Source organism: Sus scrofa, chromosome 15, assembly GCF_000003025.6.
Source record: "Sus scrofa isolate TJ Tabasco breed Duroc chromosome 15, Sscrofa11.1, whole genome shotgun sequence".
Classification (NCBI taxonomy): Eukaryota; Metazoa; Chordata; class Mammalia; order Artiodactyla; family Suidae; genus Sus; species Sus scrofa.
The window spans coordinates 13,045,764-13,073,416 of record NC_010457.5 but is presented as its reverse complement, the minus strand read 5'-3'; the positions used below and the strand labels follow the sequence as shown (position 1 = coordinate 13,073,416).

The window sequence follows — 27,653 nt, the reverse complement described above, 5'->3', positions numbered from 1 at the left end:
GAGTTCTTACTAAATGCCAAGCTACATGCCAAGTGGCTTAGACGAACTATTCTTTCACTCTACTTTATAATCTCCACAGCCTAGCTGTTCTGCTTAATATGTATGTATGGAAAATCTTAATGCTCAGTTGATAATACACATACACAAAACATCATTTAGTGAGGAAAAGAAACAAGAACAGTTTAAAAAAAAGCCCTAAAGTCATGTGACAGATTTAGCAAATTCTTTTTATTTACATAGAAATGTGTACACATACTTTCTCTGTACACAGAAAATTCTAAGTGTATATACATATATGGTTCCCACATATTTTACAATAAATAGTATTTTAATATTGTTTCTAGGTGAAAATAAAAAGATGTCTTGAAGTAGTTCACACCAACCACAAAATTACAAAAGCACCTGATGGACTCAGAGCAGAAATGTCAAGCCTGTACTATCACACATTAAGCCTAGTACAATTTTTACAAAAGACAGAAACCAAACACTGTGCAGATATCACCAGGAAAAGGAAAGGATTGGAGATGCAAAATAGAGACCAGAGCTGCTGGCTTTTGGAACAACATGGTAAGAGCATTTTTGTTCGTTAGGAATGGTCTTCCTTTAGTTCTCAATTTAATATTCTGCTTTAACTGATATTTTACAGATAAGAAGGGAGAAAAAGTTGACGTCTATTGTAAAGAAGAGTAACTATTCCGTGGGTCTCACAAGTTCTAGAACCCTTTTCACAGGTCAGCCGGACTCTCCCTCTGCGCTACTTCCGAGACCATCCACTGACACAGGAGGGCCGCCTCCGAGAAGGTGAGGAGGATGCCACTGTGAAGCAACATTTCTTTGGAAGTCATTTCAAAGGCCTGGTGAGTCACATAGCTTGGTTATTGACACTTAGTAACAATCAGCAATGTTTAAACATACTCTTATTTCCACATAGAATCTGATTCCTACTTTAAATAATTAAATCCAAGGGGAACTTAATCTAAGAGGCTAGAAATAATGAAAACACCATCTTGCAATTTCCTCCTTCCACTTCCAGTTTCTTTCCCATTCCAGTCTAGGAAATAATCACTTTCTCTCAATTTCAGTGTTGTTCTGCACATATATATAAAAATCATACTACCAAATTAATAGAAGGAGGTTACAGGGTGAATATAAGAGATTTTAGCCAATCTCACAACATTGTATTTGGCAAAACAGTCTACTACCATCCTGATTGTCATTATTGTAGAACTGACTTACACTATACCCAGATTTGCTTTCTTAAGGCATGAATATTACCACTCAGATGAGAATCCTAAGGATGGTGATCAACCCAGGGCCAAGTGTTCAGATCACATTCCACTCAACTCTAGCTCAGATAATAAAGTGTTTAGTTGCACTGGGGCACTCTAACTTCAAGCATGAGTTTTGAAACAACTTTTACCCCTTCATCTCTCACATAAGTAACAGCACAGATGTGGGAGAAAATACAGCAATAAAAAATAGAATTCCATGTCAGAAATGTGACTCATCTGTCAAATACAATTTTTTCAGTTACTTTACTGAATCTGCTATTTTTAAGGTAACCTTCCAAAACATATTTCAAAGGCGGGCTCCTTTTAAGAGCAATGTTTATCACATGCATAAGTTGATTCTTTCCTGTTACATGTTGCTACCATCTTCATTTCTTTAAGAAAATCAGTGATATTCTGGTGGACTTAGCCATCCTATATGAGAATGATGGCTTCATACAGTTTGACTCTTTAGATTAAGGTACTGATGATCAAAACAAACACCTTGCATATTTAAAGATGTTTCTTGTTCTTTTTTAAAATTTGAAAACCTTATATGGAATGAAAGTTCACTGCCAGAAACAAAAGGGATCCTTTACCATGAAGAGCTGGGCTTAGTTCTTGGTCATTTTAATTGAATGGTGTATTTGTCCTGCCTTCCAATGGAAAGATTCAGCCGGAAGATAAGTATGGAGTCTCGCTATGGTAATTGTAGTCAGGACAGACCTTTTGCACAAGTTTATAGTCAACACTGTAAAAGGCAATGTAGATGCAAATGACCTTGAAGGGCTTGGAGCATAACCAGGAAACATGGCTCTGAGTCTGCTCCTGGTAGCAGATCTTGGACGGGTCAAAGTTGCACAGCGCAGTCTTCTTCGCCCTATCTGTTTTTTCATACTCAATGCGACAATTGAAAGATTTGGATTCCTTGGTCTCCAAGGTAGACTGTGGGGAAACTTCAAATTCCACCACTTTGGAGGGGGGTACCAGACTCACGGAAACGTTGCCCAGGCCTGTGGAATTATGTCGGAAATAAACACTGAAGGTTCCATTTCCATGGTCAACAATTTTCCCCGTGATGAGGAGGTTGAGTTTGACAGTTTTAATGTTGGAGTGGAAGTCGCCCCATCCAAACATTTTCTTAAATTTTCCTGTTTTCACTATTGGCCTCCGTTTAGTTCTTGCCAATGGCTCCTGAACCTCCGTGATGTTGGCCAGCCAATCCCAAAAGTTTTCCATGCTGTCCGCATAGGCCAAGTGTCCAGGCTTGGGCACTGGAGACTGTTTAACAAACAGGCGCAGAGGATTGATGATCCTTGAGGGCACCACGTTTCCCACCAGGGTCCCGGGAGCATCTCTGTCTTCCCAATCCAGCCCCTCCGTGGCATGCACCACCTTTTTACTGTCACAAAAGAGCTGTTTGAAAAGAAGAAACAGAAATACACTTTAGGTTAGGCTTGGAGGGCACACCTACTAAAGTCAAAGCACCAGGGAGATTCTTGTAATATTATTTCAATTCTTTTTTTTTTGGGGGGGACCACACCCGTGGCACATGGAGGTTCCCAGGCTAGGGGTCTAATCGGAGCTGTAGCCACTGGCCTACGCCAGAGCCACAGCAACGCCAGATCTGAGCTGTGTCTGCAATCTACACCACAGATCACGGCAACGCCAGATCCTTAACCCACTGAGTGAGGCCAGGGATCGAACTCAAAACCTCACAGTTCCTAGTCAGATTTGTTTCCACTGTGCCACAACGGGAACTCCTTATTTCAGTTCTTGCTAAGGAGCATTTCACACACTTAGCAGGGCTCCACAGTATAACAAGGCAATCATTTAGTTCAGACAACATTAAGCCTGTGAGTACAAAAATGGAAAGGATGAGATTAGGAAGAGAGAACCTGGCCCTTTGTAACCACAGGTTCTGAATCTGGCAGATTCAGCCAACCCTGGATTGAAAATATATATAAAAAGAAACACTCAGGAAGTTCAAAAGCAAAATTTGAATTTGTCAGGCTCTGGCAACTATTTAAAGGGCATTACATTGTATTAGGTATTACAAGTAGTCTAGCAATAATTTAAAGTATATGAGAGGATGTGTGTAGGTTATATGCAAACATGAAACCATTTTGTATAAGGAACTTGAACATACTTGGATTTTGGAATCCCAGAGCATCCTGAAACCAACCCCCCAGGGATACTGAGAGATAATGTATTCATTTTAATGGGTTGATGTGGTTTTTACTCTCTGTTCCCTAACCTTTACATTTCTATCCTGCCAGAGTGGGGAAAATGGTATATTTTGGTCTCTTGTTTGTTAAAAACATTCAATTTGTAAGGTCTTCTTTTCTTTTTTTAATTTTTTTAGGGCCACACTTGGTTATGGAGGTTCCCAGGCTAGGGGTCGAATTGGAACTGTAGCTACTGGCCTACACCACAGCCACTGCAACCTCCACCACAGCTCACCTCACAGCAACACTGAATCCCTGACCCACTGAGTGAGCCCAGGGATTGAACTTATGTCCTCATGGATACTAGTCAGATTCGTTTCAGCTGAGCCACAACAGGAACTCTAGTAAGGTCTTTTCTTTTAGGTAGAAGACAACTCTAGAATACTGAGGTTTCTACCTTGGAGCTAGAAACGATCTGAATATAAGATATTGATAAGACTCAAATATATTTGTAGATATTAAGAGCATTATATTTAAAAGCTTAAGTCATATAATTTCATAACTTCTCATATAATTCCACTGTAAATTCTGTAACAAAAAGTACTATTTCTATTATAAAAAGTTAGTATTATTATAGTAGTAGAAAGTTCTACAAAATGTTAAAAATATAATTTCAAATGTAGTTGCCTTTATAGAAAGAAATAGGTTGCAAATGTATATTTAAAATTAATTAATAGACTAATTGTTGGTATATAAATTTTACTACAACTAAATAATACCCTGAAAGATAGGATTGCTAAGAAAGAGCTATATGCCTGTGTTTTATGAGTCCCATAATATTTTGGTTCAAATCATACCCACTGAAGCATAGCCCTTTATTTGCATTTGATTTTTCTTTTTACTCTTTTTTGTAGTGTGAGAGCCCTCATGATTTCTAAAAATCATTTAGTTAAGTCAAAAATGGATTTTGAGGGACAGAATCATAATATATGAAACAGTTGCCTGGAATGAATATTTATGGATGAGTTATAAAGTCTGGAAAATAGAGGTTTGTAGTGGAAACGCAGATAGCCTCTTATCTCTAATGGCACAAACCACTTTGGTAATGATTCTCTGGAAAACTGTCAGCATGATGAAAAGGATGAGAAAGAAGTGGGGCTGTGTTTATGTACTGTTTCCACAACCCTTTCAAACTGGGCAAAGCACCTGGCAAAAACAGTCTCAAATTATTACAAAAATTATTACATTCAATCCAGTTTTGGAAAAAAAAGAAGACATAGCTTGGATTATAAATACTGCACCTGACTATATGGTAGAGTTTAATAACATGGTTATAATTTTATATATTCAATTTTATATATTCATAACAGAGGTTATATTTTATATATTCATAAAAGTTTAAGTTCTAAAAGAGTTTTGTGAAAAGCGATTTCACCTATACCTTGTCCCCAAACACTTAAGGGTAGGACTGCAAAGACTTAAATGTATGTGTGGGTTTTTCTTTTTTTGTTTTTGCTTTGTTGGGGAGGGGACATACAATATATATTGATCTCTTTGATTAATTTCCTAAAGGCTTTCCCTCATGTTTTGTATTTAAAAAAATTCCTGTCTCTTTACTCAAGTTACTGAGGTTTGGCAGAAGGGCAAACCAATATGCTGCACGTTCTTACAGTTTTGAAAACCTAAATCCCTACTCTCTCTTCTTAGGGTCTGACACATCCTGAGTAGGTACCTCTTTCTCTCTCTCCTGGTGTTGAAAGGCTGGCATATTCACCAGGAAAAGAGGGATATTTAATCAGGATTTCTGGCTCAAAATATTCTGGTTATTTCTGATATTGTAACTAGCTTTCTGACTTTGAACACTCAATTATTATGTGCACAAAAGTGCATTTAGATCAATTGGTAGGTCAGCCCACGGAGGTCAGCACTGGCCCCAGATATGACTTGAGTTTCCTGAAAATGGATGTAACCTGGTGCAAGTGACTTGTCCTGGAGAGAACCTCCAGGGAGAGGGTCAAGGACCATGGGCGGATAAGAAACCCTGTTCAAAGCCTAATTTCTCTTCTCTGTGATTATGGTTCTTGATATCATCTACTTTTCACTGTTTTCAATATTTCATGAGAGGCCCCTTGCTTAGTCATTCTGACAGTCACACCTACCGTTTCTGAGAATTTCTGGTATATAAGAACTTCACCCCACTTCCTAATCTCTATTTGTATAAATTCCTAGCTTCTTCTCTCACTTTTACCTTCCTGCCTCCTTCTCACAGGGTAAATCTTTTCCGTCATTTTCTCCTTTTAGCTTGTTTTTTCAAAAATAATCCCAATTCTTACTCCAGACTCCAGATTCATAATTTATTAGCACAATACTGACCCATTTGCCATTCAAAAATATTTTTTTTTTTGCTCATAAGAATGACAACACTCTGCTAGTAGGAGCAATATGCTTTTTAAACAAAAATGTTTGCTTCACATCACAAATTTTCCTGAGTTTATTTCTGCCTGGCTCGTTTTTCCTGATTTATTGCTTTGTCCGATTTTCTCTTTTCTTTGCTGTTATTGAAAGCCAAAGGAGTTCTCACCATCCAGTTAAGAATCCCACATAGTGTCTGTGAGGATGTGGGTTCAATCCCTGGCCTCTCTCAGTGGGTTAATGATCCAGCATTGCTGTCGTGTGGGCCAGCAGGTGTAGCTCCAATTCAACCTCTAGCCTGGGAACTTCCAAATGAGGCAGGTGCAGACATGAAAAAAAAAAAAAAAAAAAAAAAAAAAAAAAAAAGAAAAAAAAAGAAAAGAGAAAAGAAAAAAAGAAAAAAAATATATTTTTTTGTCTTTTTGCCTTTTCTTGAGCTGCTCCCGCGGCACATGGAGGTTCCCAGGCTAGGGGTCGAATCGGAGCTATAGCCACCAGCCTATGCCAGAGCCATAGCAACTCAGGATCTGAGCCGCGTGTGCAACCTACACCACAGCTCACGGCAACGCCGGATCCTTAACCCACAGAGCAAGGCCAGGGAACGAACGCGCAACCTCATAGTTCCTAGTCGGATTTGTTAACTACTGCACCACGACGCAACGCCAAGAAAACCTATAAATGTTGAATCCACTGTTCAAAGATAAGTTTGCAACCATGTTGAGTCTTAAGTTAACTGCTATTGGTGCATTTTAGGATACATGATGTGTGCCATTATGTGCTAGACATTAGGAGATCCTTCTCTTGCCTCTAGGACTTTTGATGTGATGCTTCTGAGATTACTCAATAATAATTCCTCAAAAAGTAATTTACTGTCTTAAAAATAAACTTGAAGATTTTCTTTCTAGTAACTTTTGTAGCAACTTGACCCAAACATATGTGACTTACTCTAAGAAAGTATAAAAATCCAAGCTTAGTGTACAGGTAAATAAGATGTGGTTATTTGCTTTTAGAAGCAATGAGATCCTGCTGTATAGCACTGGGAACTATGTCTAGTCACTTGTGATGGAGCATGATAATGTGAGAAAAAAGAATGTATACATGTATGTGTAACTGGGTCACCATGCTGTATAGTAGAAAATCAACAGAACACTGTAAACCAGCTATAATGGAAAAAATAAAAATCATTATATTAAAAAAAGGCTTTTCGATTCTTCAGAAAAAATTCTCCATATAAGAATTTAAAATGAAATTTGATTCCTAAAAAATATACTCTAACACAAGACTCTTCAGGTTCAAATATGCAAAAGAAGCCTCTGATTTTAAGGCTGGCCTATATAAAGACAATAATATTGAGCTATTAAGTATGCAATGGTTCTCTGTTCCAGAGAAAACCACTGATAGTTCCTTAGGTAAAAAAAATGGACTATGCATCTTTTAATTTTTTGGCTTTGTCTTGGACCATCATATTTGTAACTTGCTTTGACAACAACATTGAACAAGTTGAGGAAAGCTGTTTATAACTTCATCAGTTTATTAGTCTAAAATATATAGACAGTTTTTATAAGTGCTGATTTCCAAATCTAAACCCAAATTTCAAAAAGCTATTGGAAATGATGTATTGGTAGAAGTATATAATTAAAAGGGTAAATATATTTCTAGTCGTCTTAAAAAGCTGACAGTTGTATCTTCTCTGCAAACTTCTTCTTCCTTTGGTGTAACTTTTTCAGCCTTCTCCCTGGAATATTTTCTTAAAAAGCATCCATCACTGCTGAGAATGCACCCTTTCCTACACAAGTCTAAATGGACAGTTGCATGACCTAAGTCCCCAAGGCTCATGCTTAGTCTCAAAAGACCTAATCAGGGATGACTGAGATTTGGATGAACCACAGCCCTGCCCTACACTCATCCATATCCTCTCTGTGGGAAGGATCCTCCATATCCTTTCTCCTAGGTGGAGAAAGCCTAGGATTTGGTGCTCGATGACCTCATCACCTCTTCACTTACATGTTTGACATGAGCCCCAATTTTCTCATCTCTACCTCCTCTGCCGGTTGATTGTAAGGACTAAATCAAAGAATGGATGGAAATGACTGAGGCCAATCTTTGGCAAAAGGCCTTCAGTGATTGCTGGCCATGGTGTGGTCCAATGGATAGTCCCCCGCCTCCTATTCAAAAATTGTCTTCAAAGGATTATATGGATGCTCAGGCCTCCAGGAAGCAGAGCAGTGGTTAATCAAGCAACTTGTTCAGGGCCACACGATCAATTAATGACTGAGTAGAAACCAACCTTCTCAACCCCAAGCCATCAATCAAAGGCTTCCTCATATTTCCAGTCTCCCTGGCATTTGAGTCATACCCAGGTCACAGGCACAGATGAGCTCTAAATTTGCTAACAAAATGTGTTTGGGAATCTTTGATCTCAACCTTCCAAATGAGTCAGCAAAGGATCTGAAAGTACCAAGTGTCTGGCAGGCACCCTTGGTCCTGTATAGACAATTTCAATGATAACAGCATTCTGGATGAGGGCTGGCTCTCAACCTGTTGGCAAACCACTCTGTCCAAGGTTGTTAGGTGTTACCTGCCAAACACAAGGCTGTACCCCCCATCACTGCTGTATTGCTGCAGCTCTCTATGCTAATATCAGTACCACTGCTGTCTTTCATCCCATCATATTACAATAATAATGCAAAAACATTTAACCACGTGCACAAAAACGGAGTTTAAAAAAGGGAGAAAAAGAGAAATTGCTCTGCTTTATCTGTTTGAACATTCCCTGATTTCAACACATTTATCAAAGCTTAAGTAATTTATGTCTTGGCAGGGTGTATCAATTTCACAAAGCACACACATTAGCAAGATACAATGATATCATATTAGCTTTTTCTGCATCTTACAGAGTAGCTTGAAAAGATTAATAAAAGCTCAAACCTTCATCAATTAAATGAAGCAGGTGGAAGGAAGGAAGTGGAAGAAGACTGTATTTCATTTCAATTCTTTTGTTTTTAGGGGGAAAAGAGCTGACAGGTTCAAATCATTCATCATAACAAGCTGGAGTTGAATTTCACTGATAATTAAATGCATTTTTTCCCAAGAGGCAGAGAAGCTGCAATGAATTTTATAGTAGCAGATGTGAGAACTGTCACGAATATGGAAATAATTTATAAACTAAAAAGCATCTTCCTCTGCAAATACTATATCAGAAGATCTTTTTTCAACTATATCTGTTAAACATTTTATTTTAGAATACTGTTAGTTTACAGAAAAGTTGTGTGGTACAAAGAGTTACAATATAACCCATACCCAGTTTCCAATACATCTTATATTATATTTCACTAGTCACAAACAATCAGCCAATATTTATACACTATTATTAACTGAAGTACATACTTTACTCAGATTTCCTTAGTTTTCCTTAATGTTCTTTATCTGCCCTAGGACCCCAACTGGGCTCTCACGTTATATTTAGTCATCACGAATTTTTAGGCCTGTCCTGACTGTGACAGTTTCTTGGTTATTCCTTGTTTCTGATGACCTTGAATGTTTCAAGGAGCACTGGTTAGGCATTTTGTAGAATGTCTTTCAAATTGAGTTTGTCTGATGTTTTTCTTGTGATTAGACTGGGCTTTGGGGAGGAGGAACACTTGTAAGATGCCATTTTCATCACCATCTCAAGGGTACATTATAGCAACATGACTTAATCATAATCACCATTGATGTTAATCTTATGGCTTAGGTAGAGAAGCTTTTTTTTTTTTTAAGTTTTGCTTTCAGAATTCTCACAAGGCTTGTACATTTTTGTTATCATAAGCTTAGTTTAATTTGTATTTAATTCAGTGGCACTTGGTTTCAGATTGATTCTTTTAAAAGTCTGGAATGACCAAGCATTTCAATTTATAACCCTCTACCCCATCACCAAATTATTTAAAATAACCTGAGTTGTTTAGGAAATCACACACTATATAAATTATTCTGTCACTATTATGTGTTATATACGTGTCTGACATCATCAATGTCATTTTATTTTTATTTAATATTTATAAAAAATGGAGCCCATTTTGGAGTTCCTGTCGTGGCTCAGTGGTTAACAAATCCAACTATGAACCATGAGGTTTCAGGTTCAATTCCTGGCCTTGCTCAGTGGGTTAAGGATCCGTGAGCTGTGGGGTAGGTCACAGATGAGGCTCAGTCTGGCATTGCTGTGGCTGTGGCGTAGGCCGGTGGCTACAGCTTCGATTAGACCCCTACCCTGGGAACCTCCATATGCCACAGGTGCGGCCTTAGAAAAGACAAAAAGACACATCCCCCCATAAAAAAGGGGGGGGCATTTTGATACTTGCTAGTTCAATAGAGAGGAGCCTAGTCTATAAATATCTTACATAGAGTCAAACAATCCTCCTTCATGTGTTAGAGTCAAATGTCCCGTCCCTCTTCTCAATTTTGGAGTCAGTCCCCTGGACTTAACACTGTAGATCCAGTGAGTTAATATCAACCTTGAGATGGGACTTTCTTCGCAGGTTTATCTGTTTACTAAGGGAAATGGAGCGAAGGAAAACAAGCCTCACAAATCAGTGTTCTCCCTTCACAGTAGGCTGGGTGATGTGGAACCATGAGCCCTACTTGTTTCCCTTGGGATCTGGGACAGTTAGACCTTTGCCATAATTATGGGATAACCATCTTCTAAATGTCCATCATTGGGATAGTCTGCTTCTTCCCTGCAGCTGCATGTTGGGATGGGTCCTGAACTGTGGGAATGTGGGAGAAGGTTCATCTACACCCAGGAATAATGGAAAGGAAGTGAAGGCATTTAAAACTGTGAGCTTCTAGGTTTCACATTATCAGTCCAGGTAGCTCTATCTTACCACAATCCTTATAGGTGGTATTTTTCTTGTTTAAAGAAACACCAGTGGATGAAATATCAGCACCAGCCATTGCCAACAATTTTAACAGATACGTTTATTTAGCGCCTCTCGATTCTTCACTTAACCTGGTGCCAGGGGAGAAGGAGATGCTTTAATTTCCTAAGCAGGTGAAGCTTAGCTCTCAAGATCGCTGCCTTGAAACACAGTTCTTTCCTGACTGAAGCAAGAAGAAACTGGATGACCTTTACACACCTTGTTTAAGAAAGTGGGAAACCTCAAACAGTTTAGAAATGTGCTCAGAGTTCCCGTCATGGCTCAGTGGTTAACAAATCTGACTAGCATCCTTGAGGTCGCAGGTTTGATCTCTGGCCTTGCTCAATGGGTTAAAGATCTGGCGTTGCTGTGAGCTGCGGTGTAGATCTCAGATTTAGCTTGGATCCTGCATGGCTGTGGCTGTGGCTGTGGCCAGCAGCCCTACGGCTCTGATTTGACCCCTAGCCTGGGAACCTCCATATGCCGCGAGTGTGGCCCTGAAAAGCAAATTAAAAAAGAAAGAAATGTTCTCACAAAAATATGACTTGATTTTTGCAGGAGTAGTTAAGTTTATGGTTTCAGTGACTTTTACCTTGGCTTGCAATCCTATGAGTGCTCCTGTGCTCCCACACAGCACTTGCAAAGTATTGGACTGAGAAAGGGTGGAGTGTCCCAGTCAACTCTGTGCATTGCATAAAAAAATTGGTTGGCACATCCTCTAGTGGCCAAATTTATCCAGGCAGAAAGATCATCCTAACGGTGAAGGAATGAATGAAAGACACAGGGGCAATGAACTTGAATAGAAAAACCAAAGCAGGAAAAAGCAAGAGATGGGAACAGTAATGCTCTGATTTGCTGGAAGGAGTGAAGGAGTCAGGAACCCTGGAACAGCAATCTGGCACTGTCACTTAGGGTCCTATCATCCTGTGCAAGCCACCTGCCCTCCCTCAGCCTGGTCTTCTCAAAAGTAAAATGGTGACATGGAAAGGCTGGAGTTGCATTTTAAGGAGTTGAAAGAGGCTGTGAGGTAGGAAGTGAGTTAGAGCAAGGTGCGTCTACGTGCAGGAATACTTGGTAGGAGGTGAGTTCTGAGGTCCTGGGAGAACGAGGAGGCCCAGAGCCTTGGTCACAAAACTATGTGTTCATTTTTTCTTTTATTTTTTTAAACTGAATTACAGTTGATTTCCAATACTGTGAGAGTTTCAGGTTACAGAAAAGTGATTCATATGCACACACACATATTCTTTTTCTGATTCTCTTCCATTATAGGTTAATACAAGGTATTGAATATAGTTCTCTGTGCTATGCAGTAGGTCCTTGTTGTTTATCTATTTTATACATAGTAGTGTGTGTACCTGTTAACCCCAAGCTCCCAATTTATCCCTCCCCCCACTTTTCCTCTTTGGTAACCACAGGTATGATTTCTATGTCTGTGGGTATGTTTCTGTTTCGTAAATAAGTTCACTTGTGTCATATTTTAGATTCTACATATAAATGATATATGATATTTGTCTTTCTCTGACTTACTTCACTTAGTATGATAATCTCTAGGTCCACCCATGTTGCTGCAAATGGCATTATTTCAGTTTTTCTGGCTGGGTAGTGTTCCACTGGATATATGTACCACATCTTCTTTATTCATTCTTCTGTCAATGGACATTTAGTCTGCTTCCACGTCTTGGCTATTGTAAACAGTGTTGCAGTGAATACTGGAGTGCAAGTATCTTTCTGAATTATGGTTTTCTCTGGATAGATGCCCAGGAGTAAGATTGTTGGATCATATGGTAATTCTATTTTTTTTTTCATTGAAGTATAATTGACTTAGAATGTTGTGTTAATTCCTGCTATACGGCAAAGTGATTGTTATACATATATACATATACACTCTTTTTAAAATATTCTTTTCCATTATGGTTTATCATAGGACATTGAATATAGTTCTTTGTGCTATTCAGTAGGATCTCATTGTTTATATTTCATTCTTTTTAATGGTTGATTAATAGTCCATTGAATATACGTACCATAGCTTCTTTTAAATTTTTTTTTCTTTTTTATAGCTGCATCTGCAGCATACAAAAGTTCCAGACCAAGGATCAAATTGTAGCTGCAGCTTTGGCCTATGCCACAGCCATGGTAACACCAGATCCAAGCTGCACCTGTGACCTACACCACAGCTTGTGGCAATGCTGGATCCTTAACCCACTGAGGGAGGCCAGGGATCAAACCCACACCCTCACAGAGATGAATTGGGTCCTTAACCTGCTGAGCCACAAAGGGAACTCCTGTACCACATCTTTATCCATTCCTCTATTGATGGACACTTACTTTGCCTCCATGTCTTGGCTATTGTAAATAGTGCTGCAGTAAACACTGGGTTCATGTATCTTTTGCATGTGTTCATTTTTAATCACTGATGTATCTATCAATGTCTTCCAGGTGCAACATCTGTGCTTTGGGCACAGGGGACACATTGCTGAACAGGGCAGATGCAGTGCCTGCCTTCATGCGATTTACAGACGAGCAGGGAAAAGAAAATTACATAAATAATCATAAATAACATCCCACTGATTTATAGTTGTCATAAGGGCCTAGAAATATGTAGATAGCTAGCTAGCTAGCTAGCTATAGGTAGATATATATAACAAGCAGGGAGCACTAGTCCTAGACAGGGAGGCAATAGGACAAGGAGTGAATAAGACTGAGTAAATAATATCTTTATTCTGATGAAAGAGGTGAAATCCAAGATATATTAATTGATAGCTGAAAATGAATGAGTTAGTGACAAGAAAATGAGTCGATCTTGGTATTTACATTTTTTTTTCTTGTTCCAAATAGTATATTGATTTGTTAATAATTATAATGAGAGTATGATAACATTATAAGACAACAGTTTTATTTTTCCTAGTGAAACACTCATTTTTTTCCTCATCCAGCTTTATTGAGGTATACATGACAAATAAAATTGTAATATATTTAAAGTGTACAACCTGATGATTTTATATATTTTGCATTGGGAATGGAGTCCCATCATCAAGCAATTTAATTAATCCATTGATCCCCTTACATAGTTACTTTTTTGGGGGGAATGGTGAGAACCCTTAAGAAAGGGTTCTTACTCTGGGAAAAGCATCTTAGGAATGTGGTTGGAAACCAGCAATTTCTGAAGAATGCACTAACCATTCTATCTACAGATCCTGGACTTGAGTTGCAACAGCCTCCAGCTAATCTGGCTCATTTCAGACTGGCCCTCACAATCTTGAATCGGCTCTTTCCAATCCATCCTGTTACTGTTTTTTCTGAACGTCAGTGATTTTTGTAAACTGACAGACTCCTTGGTTTGTCTCAAGTCTGAAGTCAAGGGGAGATTCTGTCAGCAACCAAGGACCTCTCTGTTCAGTCTTGAGCTTTTCTTTCCATGGAAGTGCTTGTCCCTATACTTGTGTACAGAGGTGGAGTTATACTACCCCTTACATTTTGTTAGTATATTACGCTGTGTTTCACACTGCACCCTTAAAGCTCTGTCCAACTGTCTTTATTTCAAGAATCTGAGCATAAGGCATGGCCAGCATTGTCAGTGAAAGTTTAAGTGTTAATAAAATAGGATTATACCCCCCAAAAGGAAAGTGTTCTTAGTACATTTCAATCCAATAATACAGTATTATCAATTATAGTCACCATGACATCCATTAGATCCTCAGAACTTATTCATATTATGATTGAAATTACACATCCGCTTCTCTCCACTTCCACTTTAACTATATTCAATAGCTTGTAATAACCTATAATGGAAGAGAATCTGAAATAGGCTCCAAGTTTCAGTCAGTGCTAAGTTCCTGACTTGGAGTGCTTGTGCTTGGGGGCAGCAACCTTAGCAGGGCTTGTATTTCACCCTTAAACCTCCAAAAAAGCTATTGAAGGTTTTTCGGTTTTTTTTTGGTTGCACCTGAGGCATGCAAAAGTCCCCGAGCCAGGGATCAAACCCATACTACAGCAGTGGCCCAAGCCACAGAAGTGACAATGGCTGCATCCTTAATCTGCTAAGTCACCAGCGAACTCCCTGTTGAAGGTTATAATATACATCCTTGGGTTCTGGGACAGTCAGACCTTTGCCATAATTATGGTATAACACTTTTCTATTATCCTATGTAATTATTCAATATATACTAATGCTGCTTGATAATGAACCAAGTATGCTCCGGGTAAATAACAATATTCTGAAATAATGTAGGTTTGTCTTTATGTTTATAGGTGTGTTAAAATATGCTAATAGACAACAAATCTGTCTAATGTCTATGAATTTTCCCAACAACTTAAGCTCTAAATAATGAAAGGTAAAACACACAACAACCAAATTTTTTCCTGTAATCATAGGAAGAAGTATGGAAGAGGCATCCATACCTCAAGAGGATATTTTCAGTTTTTAGCGTTTACACTGTTTATAGCCTACCCTGGATTTCTGTGAAATACTTGTCATAATAGAAATAATGTACCAGGCATAGAATAAATAGATGACCTATCACTAATAAGGTAGGCCATACCTGTAACTATTTTTATAATACATCAAAAATATGTAGTCTTCTTTCCATCAAAGAAAAAAAAAATCACTTCCAGGATCAGGCAGAATGATCTGAATTCTCCAACCTCGTGAATTTACACCAATCTGGGAGGGTTGGCTTTTCCTTGATAACGGGACTGGCATATGCTACTAGAGATAAATTGATACAGATCAGTACAAATATTTTTTAAAGGAAGCTGACTTGCCCCCCTTGGATATTCTAGAAGCATTTATTAATGTTTTTTCACAGTGAGAATCATTGCTAAGTGCCAGTTTAGAAGAGTAACTAGTTTGTTTAATAGATCTGTTTACAAGGTTATTCATGATGGAATCTGGATAGCTAGCCGTTAATTATTTCATGGGGGTATTAGTTTAAGCCAAGAACCCCCAAAATGACCACTGCTATACAATGAAGATATGGTCTATAGATCCTACTATAGCTGAAGAATTAACGAGCCAATAATGAAAAGCGGTCTAAGGCTTAATTTATGTTGTGTGTATATATATATATATATACACACAACATATATATGTTCTGTATATGTGTGTATCTATATCTATATAGATATAGATATATAATTGGATTGCTTTAATAATTCTGTCCTGTATCCTGTAGCTAAAACAATGACCTGCTCAGCAGGCAGGGAAAAAAAACCCTGTTATGATTGAACTTAGTATCCCATTAAATTTTTTGCTTGTAAACAAATCTCAAAAAGCATTTTCTTTGGGTAGACATTTTGTAGAATATCATCTCTGTTGACAAAAGAACACGTATCTGCTGGACAACACACAATGCTATTCTGATGATTAGTGGCATGGTTTGCCCTAAAGTCATATTTCTAGGGCTCCATTACAGAACTGTCACAGAAGATTAAAAGAAGAATGATATAAAGGGAATGAAGGATGACAGAATCAAACATATATCAATATATTAATTGTACCTATTAATATTTGGTGGCATAATGTGGCATTGTTTCAAAATTCATTTTGCAAACTGAAAAACAAATGATTGCTTAGGAGAAGAAAGCTAAACAATGGACATCCTTTCTGCTGAGGGTAGCAAATTCATTTTACCTCCCAGATATCTTTTAATAGCTACCCTTTCCATTTTTCTAAATTGATACAGGAACTAACAGGAAACAGAAATGTGAAGACAGAAATCTTAGCAGTAAGAGCCAAAAAGCTAGATTGCAACACTTGGCAGTAGTTTTATTGCTAAGGTTAAATATGGCAATGCTTATTTTATCTTGATGACAGTAATTTGGAAAATCAATGACACAACCTCTGCAAAATTTCTCACACACACACACACACACATTCTGACACACAGAAATATCACGTGTATAAACACACACATACCATAACTTCTGTAAACATTTAAAAGAAACAGTGTGATTCTAAGTGAAGTAAACCAGACAAAGACAAATATCATATAATATTGCTTATATGTGGACTCTAATAATAATAATGATACAGATGATCTTATATACAAAACAGAAACAGACCCACAGACATACAAAAAAAACTTATGGTTACCAAAGGGGAAGGTGTGGGGGAGGGATAAATTCGGAGTTTGGGATTAACATATACATGCTGCTATATATAAAATAGATAACTAACAAAGACGTACTGTACAGCACAGTGCACGATCCTCAGTATTTTCTAATAACCTATAAGGGAAAAGAATCAGAAAAAGAATACACACACACACACACACACACATATATATACACATATATGTGGCATATATATAAATATATATATAAAACTGAATCATTTTGCTGTACCCTTGAAACTAACACAACAGAGTAAAACAACTATACTTCAATAAAAATAAATGTTGTGAAAGAAAACAGATTTCATTTTGTATTAGCAAGCTGCATAAAAGGGGTTCTTTAACAAATGATGAACAGACAAGAGATAAATATTAATGCCTTGTGGTAGGGGGCTGCTAGATGCTAGACTACGGCCATACTTCCCAAGTAAAACAGGGTCAGAGTGCAAAACCTCCCCCCACTTCATTTGGCTGCATCTGCAGCATACGTTAAGTTCCCTGTCTGGGGATCAAACCCATGCTGCCACAGAGACAGCACCAGATCCCCAACCTGCTGCACCACAGTGGGAATTTGAGTGCCATCTCATTCAACACAAGTTTTGCAAAATACTGTTTCTAATAGACAGAAACAGTCCTTTCACTGTTAAGGAATAAGTGACTTAGCATGGTAAGTGCCACTGTCTGTTTTCGCAACTGTCCTTAGACCCTCCATTCAAGTTTGCAATGAAAGAGGAGAGCTTTGCATGATAGGAACATATAAATACTTCCGACATATAATGGCCTGGGAGAGACAATAGGCATCTGTCTTGACCCCTAAATTTGGCATTTAAAAAGAAAAGTTGCAACAGAGGATCAGTGAAAGGAAAAGTAGAAGTGGCAGATAACTTATTTTTACAACAGTTTAGGCAGAGTTTCAATGCCGGAGAAGGAAATGTGGCTAGGAAGGGAGTGGATGGGACAGGAGACTGGGGTTAGGAAAGGTGCACTGTATATGGCTTTGTACTTTGCCATCAAAAACCATTTGCTGTTTCAATCTTCAGGGATGATTAATCTAGCAATTGGCACATACTGCCTCTGATGGTTAGTTTTAAGCATCAACTTGGGTAGGCTCTAATACTCAGTATTCAACCTCTACATACAAATACTAAGTATTCTGTAGACGTGGTTAATATCCACAATTGGTCGATTTTTTTTTTTAGCTCAAAATGTTAGCATTTATTGGTTACATCTTTCACCAAACATGACATTTATTAATTCAAAATAACTTTTCAAATGGTTTTAGATAGACATAAGTATGATAGTTCCCTTAAATGTAAAAGTTCATGCCTACTGGGAATTTTTATAGGATCCTACATAAAGGTGCTACTTTATGATCCAATATAAGAATGTTTTATAAGATCAGTGACATCTTCCACACTATGAAAACCTATTTAATTAAAAAACCAATACATATTGCTTGTGTATATGAAACTGATAATTACGTCAAAATTATTTTTGCAATAATCATTCCTGATATCTATCCTGAGAATGACAGAGTTTCTGTAGCCTTAGAGAACTTAAGAGGCTCATCCAAGGTACAAGTATTGAGAGACAGCAATAAGTCTAAAAATCAGATCTTTTGTATCAAGTCCACACTAATACCATAATGGACCTAACAGACAGAAACCTTGAGTGATACAATATAAATAATATAACATATTTGCCTTATAAATAAAATTTTTTTCTAAGTAAAAATGAAGCTTACGCTAGAAAATGAAACTAAGAAAATTGAGGAAAATTAAAGTCTTAACAATTGTTACTATTTTAATATTTATTCATATTTCCTTCCTATATAATATAAATAATACATATTTTACATATTATCTTTAATTATATTTTTTAAAGATTTTTTTCTATTACAGTTGATTTACAATGTTCCATCAATTTCTGCTGCACAGCAAAGCTACCATTTTTTTTCTCACATCCTCCATCATGTTCCATCACAAGTGACTAGATATAGTTCCTTGTGCGATATAACAGGATCTCATTGCTTATTCATTCTAAATGCAAGTTTGCATCTGCTAACCTCAAACTCCCAGTCCATTTCACTCCCTCCCCCTTGGCAACCACAAGTCTGTTCTCCAAGTCCATGAGTTTGTTTCTTTTCTGTAGATAGGTTCATCTGTGACGCCATATATTACATGCCGGATATAAGTGACATCATATGGTATTTATCTCTCTCTTTCTGACTTACTTCACTTAGTATGAGAGTCTCTAGTTCCATCCTGTGTTTAATTATTTTTAAGGAAAATATATTATATTCAGTTGCATAATATTTTAAATGCTCTAGAAGAAAAAAATCTTGCTACTATTAAGAATAAAATCTAAATTCTAATCAAGGTCAGTTTCCTCCAGACCTCTCCTAAATCTTGAAGGTCAATTTACTATTTCCCCACTTGGGATTGTGGATCATTCTGGGGCAGAGCAGGCTCACTGTCCTCTGGGCCAGCCGGGGTGGCAGCCCCTCCGTTGCAGCCCAAGGAAGTATCGTCAGTCCTGGTCTTTGCATCCCCAGTTCTGGCCTTGGAATCATTCTTTCTTCATCTTGTCCCTTCTCTGTGCCTCTTAGTCCAGCCTGGCAACATTTCTGATGGTATAAAATTCTCAAAACCTTGTCAGTCTCCTATGTAATTCACTGGGGTCTATGCCATCAAAAAGCACATCCTCCATGCATCTTTTCTGGACAACCTGTGTCTCTGCTTCTGGTTTCTGCTGAGATGGTTGATTGGATTCATGTGCTATATACCAAAGAACATCTTTAGCAAAAGTTGTTCAGTCACACCCTTTAGTATTTTCTTCAGAGCAATCAGTTTGACTCTAAGTAAAGGAGATTTTTCTTGATGTTGTGGGTGGGCCTTACCCAATCCGTTGAAATGCTTTAAAAGCAAAACTTCAAGACTGAAACATCAACTCTTGCCCAAGAGTTTCTGGAGGCTGCCCAATGGAGGTCAGAGTTGCCAGTCCCTACAATTGCAAGAGCCAATTCCTTGAAATACAGTTCTTTAGATTATCTATCTATCTATCTATCTATCTATCTATCTATCTATCTATCTATCTATCTATCTATCCTAGTGGTTCTGTATTCTACAGAATTCTGAAACACTACCTTTTGATTTTGATAATTACCATGTGTGACTGCCTTATTTTCATAAATCAATCATGACTCTTGTTATCTTGTACTCCTTCTAGAACTTAAAACAACGGACTCCTGAACAACACAGCTTTGAACTGCAAGGTCCACTTACATGAAAATTTTTTTCACTAAATATACAATACCCTATCACACAATCTGTGGGTATGGAGGGCTGAATGTAAAGTTATACCTGGATTTTTGACAGCACAGGGGGTGTTCAAGGGTCAACTGCATAGGGGTACTTGATGGTGACTTAATCACTGGTTCAGATTCTGGGTCAAGTGATGCATGTGGCTCTCAGAGTAAATTGTGAAAGTTTACATCACTGCACTTGTCATATTGCTGATTATTGTTATTAGTTATTTTTTCTTGACTCTTCCTCTTGTACACTTTTTGGTGGCAGCTGCTATATCTTTCTCACCTTTTTGTCTCTAGCACTCATCACGATGTTTAACTCACCATAAGTGCCCAGTAGAAACTGAAGACATAAATCTGACTGGCAGCATGGAACATCCTGGGCCTTTCACAATGTTCTATTTCTTTAGGCTTGACCCTTTGGGCACTTTGGAAAATGTTTTAAATCTTAAATAAAATATAGTAGCTAAAGGAGTCAAGTGGGAAAAACAGTAATGAGGAATGAGGAGTTACACATTGAGAGAATGGAACTGAATAATAAGTAACGCTAACTAGATAGAGAAATAATGAAACCTAAATCAAAACATTTAAAAATCATATTTGAGAAAGTTAGTAGTAATTATTAAAAGTTAATTTGCAAAGGGTCTAAAAAAAAAAAACTGGATTTCTACTACTTTCAAGGGGTCCTCATTCCTATGACTTCATCTAGCATCTGCAGACTGATATTAATTCACAGGCCTCTATCTTTAGCCCAGACTGTATCAGAAGTTCACTATCTGTATATCTAGCTTTTTTTCCCTTTTTCATTTTTAGGGCTGCACTCACGGCATATGGAAGTGCCTAGGCTAAGGGTCAAATTGGAGGTGCAACTGCCTGCCTAACCCCACAGCCATAGCAACACTGGATCCGAACCACATCCGCAATCAACACCACAGCTCATGGCAACACCAGATCCTTAACCCACTGAGCGGACCAGGGATCGAACCCCTGCATCCTCATGGATACTAGTCGGGTTCGTTTCCCTGCACTACAATGGAAACTTTTGCGTATCTAGTTTTTTAACAGTCTTACTGTAATTGAACCATGAAAAGTATATAACATCAGTTTTGCACTTTGTAAAACATAATATTATGCTTTCATGGTTTCATAAGTAACAGTTAACAATGAGGACCAAAAAACATTTTTTTTTTTTTAATGGTGGTGGAGAGGAGAGCAAGAAGGCTATGAGCTCTTTGTTAGAACTCAACTGACCGCAACACTTCCTCCTCCAACGTACTGAGCTGATGTTCTGCCTGCACAACCGCATGAACTTTTGTACCTTGCTGACAACAGGCACAGTCAGGTGTATGTACCAGGAGGTCACATTCAGTCATCTGATACTTGGCTAAGATCAATTGTGGCTTCTTTCTTGGCAACTGCAATCATTTGCAAACAAGATCAAAATCAAAGTCTCTATCCCTCAGGCTCTCTCTGAGCACCCTTCCTTCTGTCCTCTTCCCACAATACCTCTCTGCACACCTGGTTCAGAAGTCCTGGGAAAGGCGGAACAGGATTGAGAGCCGGTTTAGGACCACAGGCACTGAGCCAGGCTCTGGTGCAAACATTTCCTGTCAAACCATACCCATCAGGCATCTGGTCCAGTGAATTTTCCAAGATCTGATTGTGAGCCTTGAAATAACTCTCCATTACCTACAGTGGAGTTTTCACCTTTCAGAACAATGGAACCTTTTCCCCACGAAAGTAAGCTTTCATAGAATCTTGTTATTACAAGAGATAGGAATGCCATTTATATGCACATCTATATATAGGTTCAAATGTTTAACAATTATTATTATAAGCTTCATGAATGAGTGCAGTAAGGATCTTAAACATGAAACTTGAAATTAGAAGTAACAGACGATTGTTGCAGTCATATCAGCCTCAAAATAGCTCATGGTAGCATCTCCTTCATAAAGTGTCTGACAATCTGATGGGCCCCTCCTTTTGGGCCCCCACCACTATACTCCTATCACAGCACTCCAATTGGTTGGTCTTCTTTTATTATGCTGAATTCCTTAAAGACAGGAACATTTTCTTATTCTTTGTTGTATTCCCAAGGCCCAGAACAATGTCTAAAACAAAGTACACGCAGTGGTTAACAAATCCGACTAAGAACTATGAGGTTGCGGGTTTGATCCCTGGCCTTGCTCAGTGGGTTAAGGATCCCGCATTGCTGTGAGCTGTGGTGGAGGTTGCAGACGTGGCTCGGATCTGGTGTCGCTGTGGCTCTGGCGTAGGCTGGTGGCTACAGCTCTGATTCGAACCCTAGCCTGGGAACCTCCATATGTCGCGGGAATGGCGCAAGAAATGGCAAAGACAAAAATAAATAAATAAATAAATAAATAAATAAAATAAAGTACACATATTTAGTAAACATATGTTGCTGAAAAAGTGTAACCCTTCCCATAAGAGGCCAATACCATTTCAATACTGACTGAATGACTCGGTTAAATTTCCCCTGAGATTTTACATATTCCAAAGTCACTTGTGGCCTGTACCCGATGGCCATATGATATTTTTAAATTATCGGGGGTGGAATTCATGATGGTTAACTGATGGTGGTTTTCGCAGAGAGACTAGAGAGAAAACCACATTTGAGGAAGGAAAAAAGTGGGCTGCTACCCACAATTCCTGATAGTGTCTGAGCCTCCTAGGCCGTTGGAGACTCAAGCATAATCCCAACCGAGAATGGTCCCTGGACTTGGTTGAAAAGGGATGCTGTGGCTTACCCTATTTAAAGAGGAAAAGGGAGAGAGATTTCCGGGAAGGGTGTCCTCTCAGGCCTGGTGGGGGAGGAGAAGTGGGAGGGAGGGAGAATTAGCAGCGCATCCATTAAAGTGCCAAGGAGAGAGGATAATTTCTCAGGAGAGTCCCAGTCAAAGTAAAGGTCCAAAGAAGTTATTCAGGTAAGTTATGGTGTTGAGGGGGAGATCTGATCATTTCAGAACACAAGCGCTGTGAACCTCTATCACACATGCTCCATTCTCACCGCCTTGCACTTGGCTTTTACAGATGTATTTGATATGGAACCCAGCGGAGTCTAACCTTCCAGCCACACTTCCAAGGTCCTGAGCATGTGAGTGGAGCCATCATGAATCTCTCACTTCAAGTCAGCTGCCGGTTGAGTACCTCCAAGTACCCCCAGTGAATGCCCCTCCAATCAGAAGGATCAATCAAATGAGCCCTGTCCAAATTTTGGATCCACAGCATTAGGAGATATAAAATGGCTGCTGCTTTAAAATGTCAGATTTTGGGGCATTTTTAAAAAATTTAATTTAATTTTTTTTTTTTAATGGCCACACCTGCAATATAGGGAAGTTCCCAGGCTAGGGGTCAAATCCGAGCTGCATCTGTGACTTACGCTGCAGCTTGAGTCAATGTGGGATCCTTAACACACTGAGTGAAGCCAGGGGTCAAATCTGCATCCTCAGGGACATTAAGTCAGGTTCTTAACTCACTGAGCCACAATGGGAACTCGAGGGGGTGCAGTTTTTAATACAGCCAGTGACCGAAACATGAAGGGTGTGTGTAATTCTATGACATGATAGAGTGGCAGCCACAATTTGAAGGATAAAGATAATCAGAACTTTGTCCTGTAGAAGAGGTTGTCTGCTGTATGTGACTACTTGCAGAATTAGCCTAGATGGTTCCACCCTGAGCTGCTCTTCTTTATGGATCCTGCACAAAGCCCCAAACTTCTGCCTCCAGGATTTCAGGACCCTTATTGAGGAAGGGTCATAAAAAGTCCAGACCCAAGCCCTGGGCTTCACTGAACATGATCACCCAAGACCAGGGTAGAATGACTCTCACAAGATTCTAAGATTGTGTTTATACCACCAAGGAACCACCAAGGAACCAATTTTGGTTCTTTAGCAGCTACTGCAGAACTGCTTTTTTTTCCCCCAAACCTGTGGTATAGGGAAGTTCTTGGCCAGGGATCAAATCTGAGCCACAGCTGCAGCAATGCCGGATCCTTAACCCACCGCACTGCTCAGGAGATTGAACCCATGCCTCTGTAGTGACCTAAGCTGCTGCAGTTGAATACTTAACCCACTGCACCACAGTGGGAACTCCCAGAGCTTTGGTCAATTCCTGTATTTCAATGAGATTCAAGATATGTGTAAGAGTTTAGGTAATGATCCTCCAATGCTAAGTAACCATCTCTCAGTTTTGCTTTGCCTAAGATTCCCTGTCTCTCTTCAGTTCCTTTTTGCCCTGAAGAAAATTCTTGGATGCTATTATTTTTTATTTTTGTCCTTTTTTTTTTAGGGCCCCATCTGTGGCATATGGAAGCTCATAGGCTAGATACTGAATTGGAGCTGAAGCTGCTGGCCTACGCGTCAGCCACAACACCAGATCTGAGCAGTGTCTGCGACCTACACCACAGCTCCTGGCAACACTGGATCCTTAATCCACTGAGCGAGGCCAGGGATTGAACTCATATCCTCATGGATACTAGTTGGGTTCATAATGCTGAGCCATGATGGGAACTCCCATCCTGAAGAAAATTCTTAAAGGTTAATTTTGAAAGGAAAGCAAAAGAGAGAAAAAAAAAAAAAAAAAAAAAGAGCAAGCATGCACTAGGCCAACAGAAAGCAGATGAAATTCATGATTGTTGGTTTTTATTTATTTAATAATATACTCACAACAGACATCATTTTTACACATAGCTTATTTGATCTTTAGATATATCTCACTTCTCATTGTGACATAACTTAATTCTAAAGAGTGGGTACCTCAGAATACTTGGAGATTTGTAATGTTTATAAAGGAATCACATCAAGGATAGTGGGGGGGGAGAAATTAGAAGAGGCCTGATTTCTTAAGCCAGTTGTCAGAACCCCAAGAAAGCCTTTTCTGAATAAATTAAAAATTTCTCTTGTGTTATATTTCCATTTCATGCCTATTCTTATAAGATATTTCCAACAAAGAATTAATGACTAATAACACTTAACACTCTGCTTGCCTCTTTTCCGTATTACCTACTTTTTAATGTCTCTGTTTGATTTCCTTTCATATTTTGCCTCATAAATGTGCTTATGCTTCTCATGCTTTGTCTCTCAGCATAGCTGAAACATGTAGCAGAGGTCATCTGTTTTGGCCACCATGGTCAATTAAAAGAAGGATGAAAAATAGAAATGCTGATCAGCCACTTCCTCACCAACTATGCATCTGTAAGGGAAAACTCACCATTACAAAAGTGTGGGAGTTTTTCTATTACTAGCCTTTGGTCAGGCTAAAAATGTATGGGAGGATCCATGTTTTCAAGTTATGGTTTACCCGTATACTGCATATTGCATGGAGTCTTAATTGTGGCCATTTTTTTTCTTTTTTTTCTTTTCAGGGCTGTATCTGTGGGAGATGGAAATTCCCAGGCTAGGAATCAAATTGGAGCTGCAACTGCCAGCCTACACCACAGCAATGGCATCGTTTGAGCCCCATCTGTGACCTATGCTACAGCTTGCGGCAATGCTGAATCCTTATCCCTGCGTGAGACCAGGGATTGAACCCACATCCTCACGGAGAATAGTTGGGTTCTTAACTCACTGAGCCACAACAGGTACTCTGATTGTGGCCACATTTCTTAATTTTTTTTTCATCACAGTGGGACCACTTCTAATTAGTGAGTTATGAGAACTGTTTTGGTCTATTTGAAGGGCTGTCCAACAGAAGCCATGTGAGATTGGCAGTGATTTGCCCTAGGCATAAGTATGGAGACCAAAGGTAGGTGGATTGTGGTTGGTAAAATGAAGTAATTTCTAACCATAACGACTGCCCATCACTAGAACAGCTTGCTCCTATGATGGTGTTATGGGTTGAGTTGTATCCGCCCCAAAAAATATGCTGAAGTCCTACCTAACCTCTGGTACCTGTGAATGTGGCCTTGTAGATACAAAGACTGTTTGGAAACAGTGTCTTTGCAGATGTAATCGAGCTAAGATTAGGTCATTGGGGGGGCCCTAATCCAATTTGATGGGGTTTCTATTAGAAGAGAAGAAAAAAAAAAACATGGGTAAAACACCATGTGAAGACAGAGAGGCACACGGACAATCTCTGAAGATGGAGGCAGAAATGGAGTTTTGCTGCCACCTGCTAAGGAGCACCTGGGGCCACCAGACACTGAAAAGAGGCAAGAAAGTACCTGCCCTTAGAAGCCTGCTCTCAGCCAACACCTTGATTACTCGTAGCCTGCAGACTGTTGCAGAGTAAATTTCTGTTGTTTTAAGCCACCAGTTTGTAGTACTTTATTACCACAGCCGTAGAAAATTAACACAGATGGTCAATTTTCCTGTCTCCATCATTTGAGATGGTAAAGCAGAATATCTGAGGTTATAAGGGAAATTCATAAATCAAATAAGTATTCACTTAGACAACCTTTATATTTCTTCCAGTATCAAACTGCCCTAATTTTTAATATACTTTTATACGTCTACAAATGATATTGGAGGCTTTAATAAGATCAGGTACTTAACTATCATCACTATTATTTAATACTGTTGCAGATGTTCTGGCCAATTCAACAAGGCATGGAGAAAAATAATCGGAAAAACTTCTGGCAATGAGACAACTAAATTATTATTACCTGCTAAGAAAAGTAAGTTGGGTAAATAGGAAATTCAAGGCAATGAAATGAGAAGGATTCCAAATTGATCCTAGTCCAGCAAAGTGGCTAGATAAGAGATCGATAAGCACAGATAAATAGTTTTCTCTATTTTATTACTAACAGTGTTAGAAAGCAATTTGAAAAAACACTGTTCATGGCAGCAATGTAAAGTTTAACCCATGTTAAAATGGCTTTAACAAGAAATGTCAAGGACTTCTATGAGTCAGTGTACAGAACTCTTAAGAGAAACAAAGGAAGAGTTCCCGTCGTGGCACGACAGAAACGAATCCGACTAGGAACGATGAGGTTGTGGGTTCGATCCCTGGTCTCCCTCAGTGGGTTAAGGTTGCTATGAGCTGTGGTGTAGATCAAAGACGCGGCTCGGATCTGGCATTACTATGGCTGTGGCGTAGGCCAGCAGCTACAGCTCCGATTAGAGCCTTAGCCTGGGAACTTCCATATGCCATGGGTGTGGCCCTCAAAAGACCAAAAAAAAAAAAAAAAAAAAAAAAAAAAAAGAGAGAGAGAGAGAAAGAGAAACCAAGGACATCTACATTAAATGGAGACATACCATGTGCTGGTGGACTGCGAAGGAGGATAGCGTGGAAGTATCACTTCCACTCAAATAAATGGATGTATTTCATGTAATTTGACCTAAAAGTTCTAACAGGATTTTTTGGAGAACATAAAAAACAGTTTTAAAAACCATTTGGAAATAAAATAATGCAAGTTAAACACCTCTTGATATTGAAATTCTAACTAATGAATTAAAATGTAAACTTAAACCGATAACCTATTTGGGATGAATATGATAGAAAAAAGCTTCATAACTTTATCATCTCAAGAGATTTTA

General features: G+C 38.7%; 1 protein-coding gene across 1 annotated transcript in view; it reads right to left on the bottom strand.

The window, feature by feature from the left end:
- The window catches only part of NXPH2 (neurexophilin 2), a 120,147-nt gene continuing 92,702 nt past the window's right edge, over positions 209–27,653 (bottom strand). Inside the window, exon 2 of the mRNA XM_003133263.5 lies at positions 209–2,684. Within this exon, the coding sequence (XP_003133311.2) occupies positions 1,941–2,684 (744 nt within the window). The 3' untranslated portion in view covers positions 209–1,940. The remainder of the gene's footprint in view (positions 2,685–27,653) is intronic.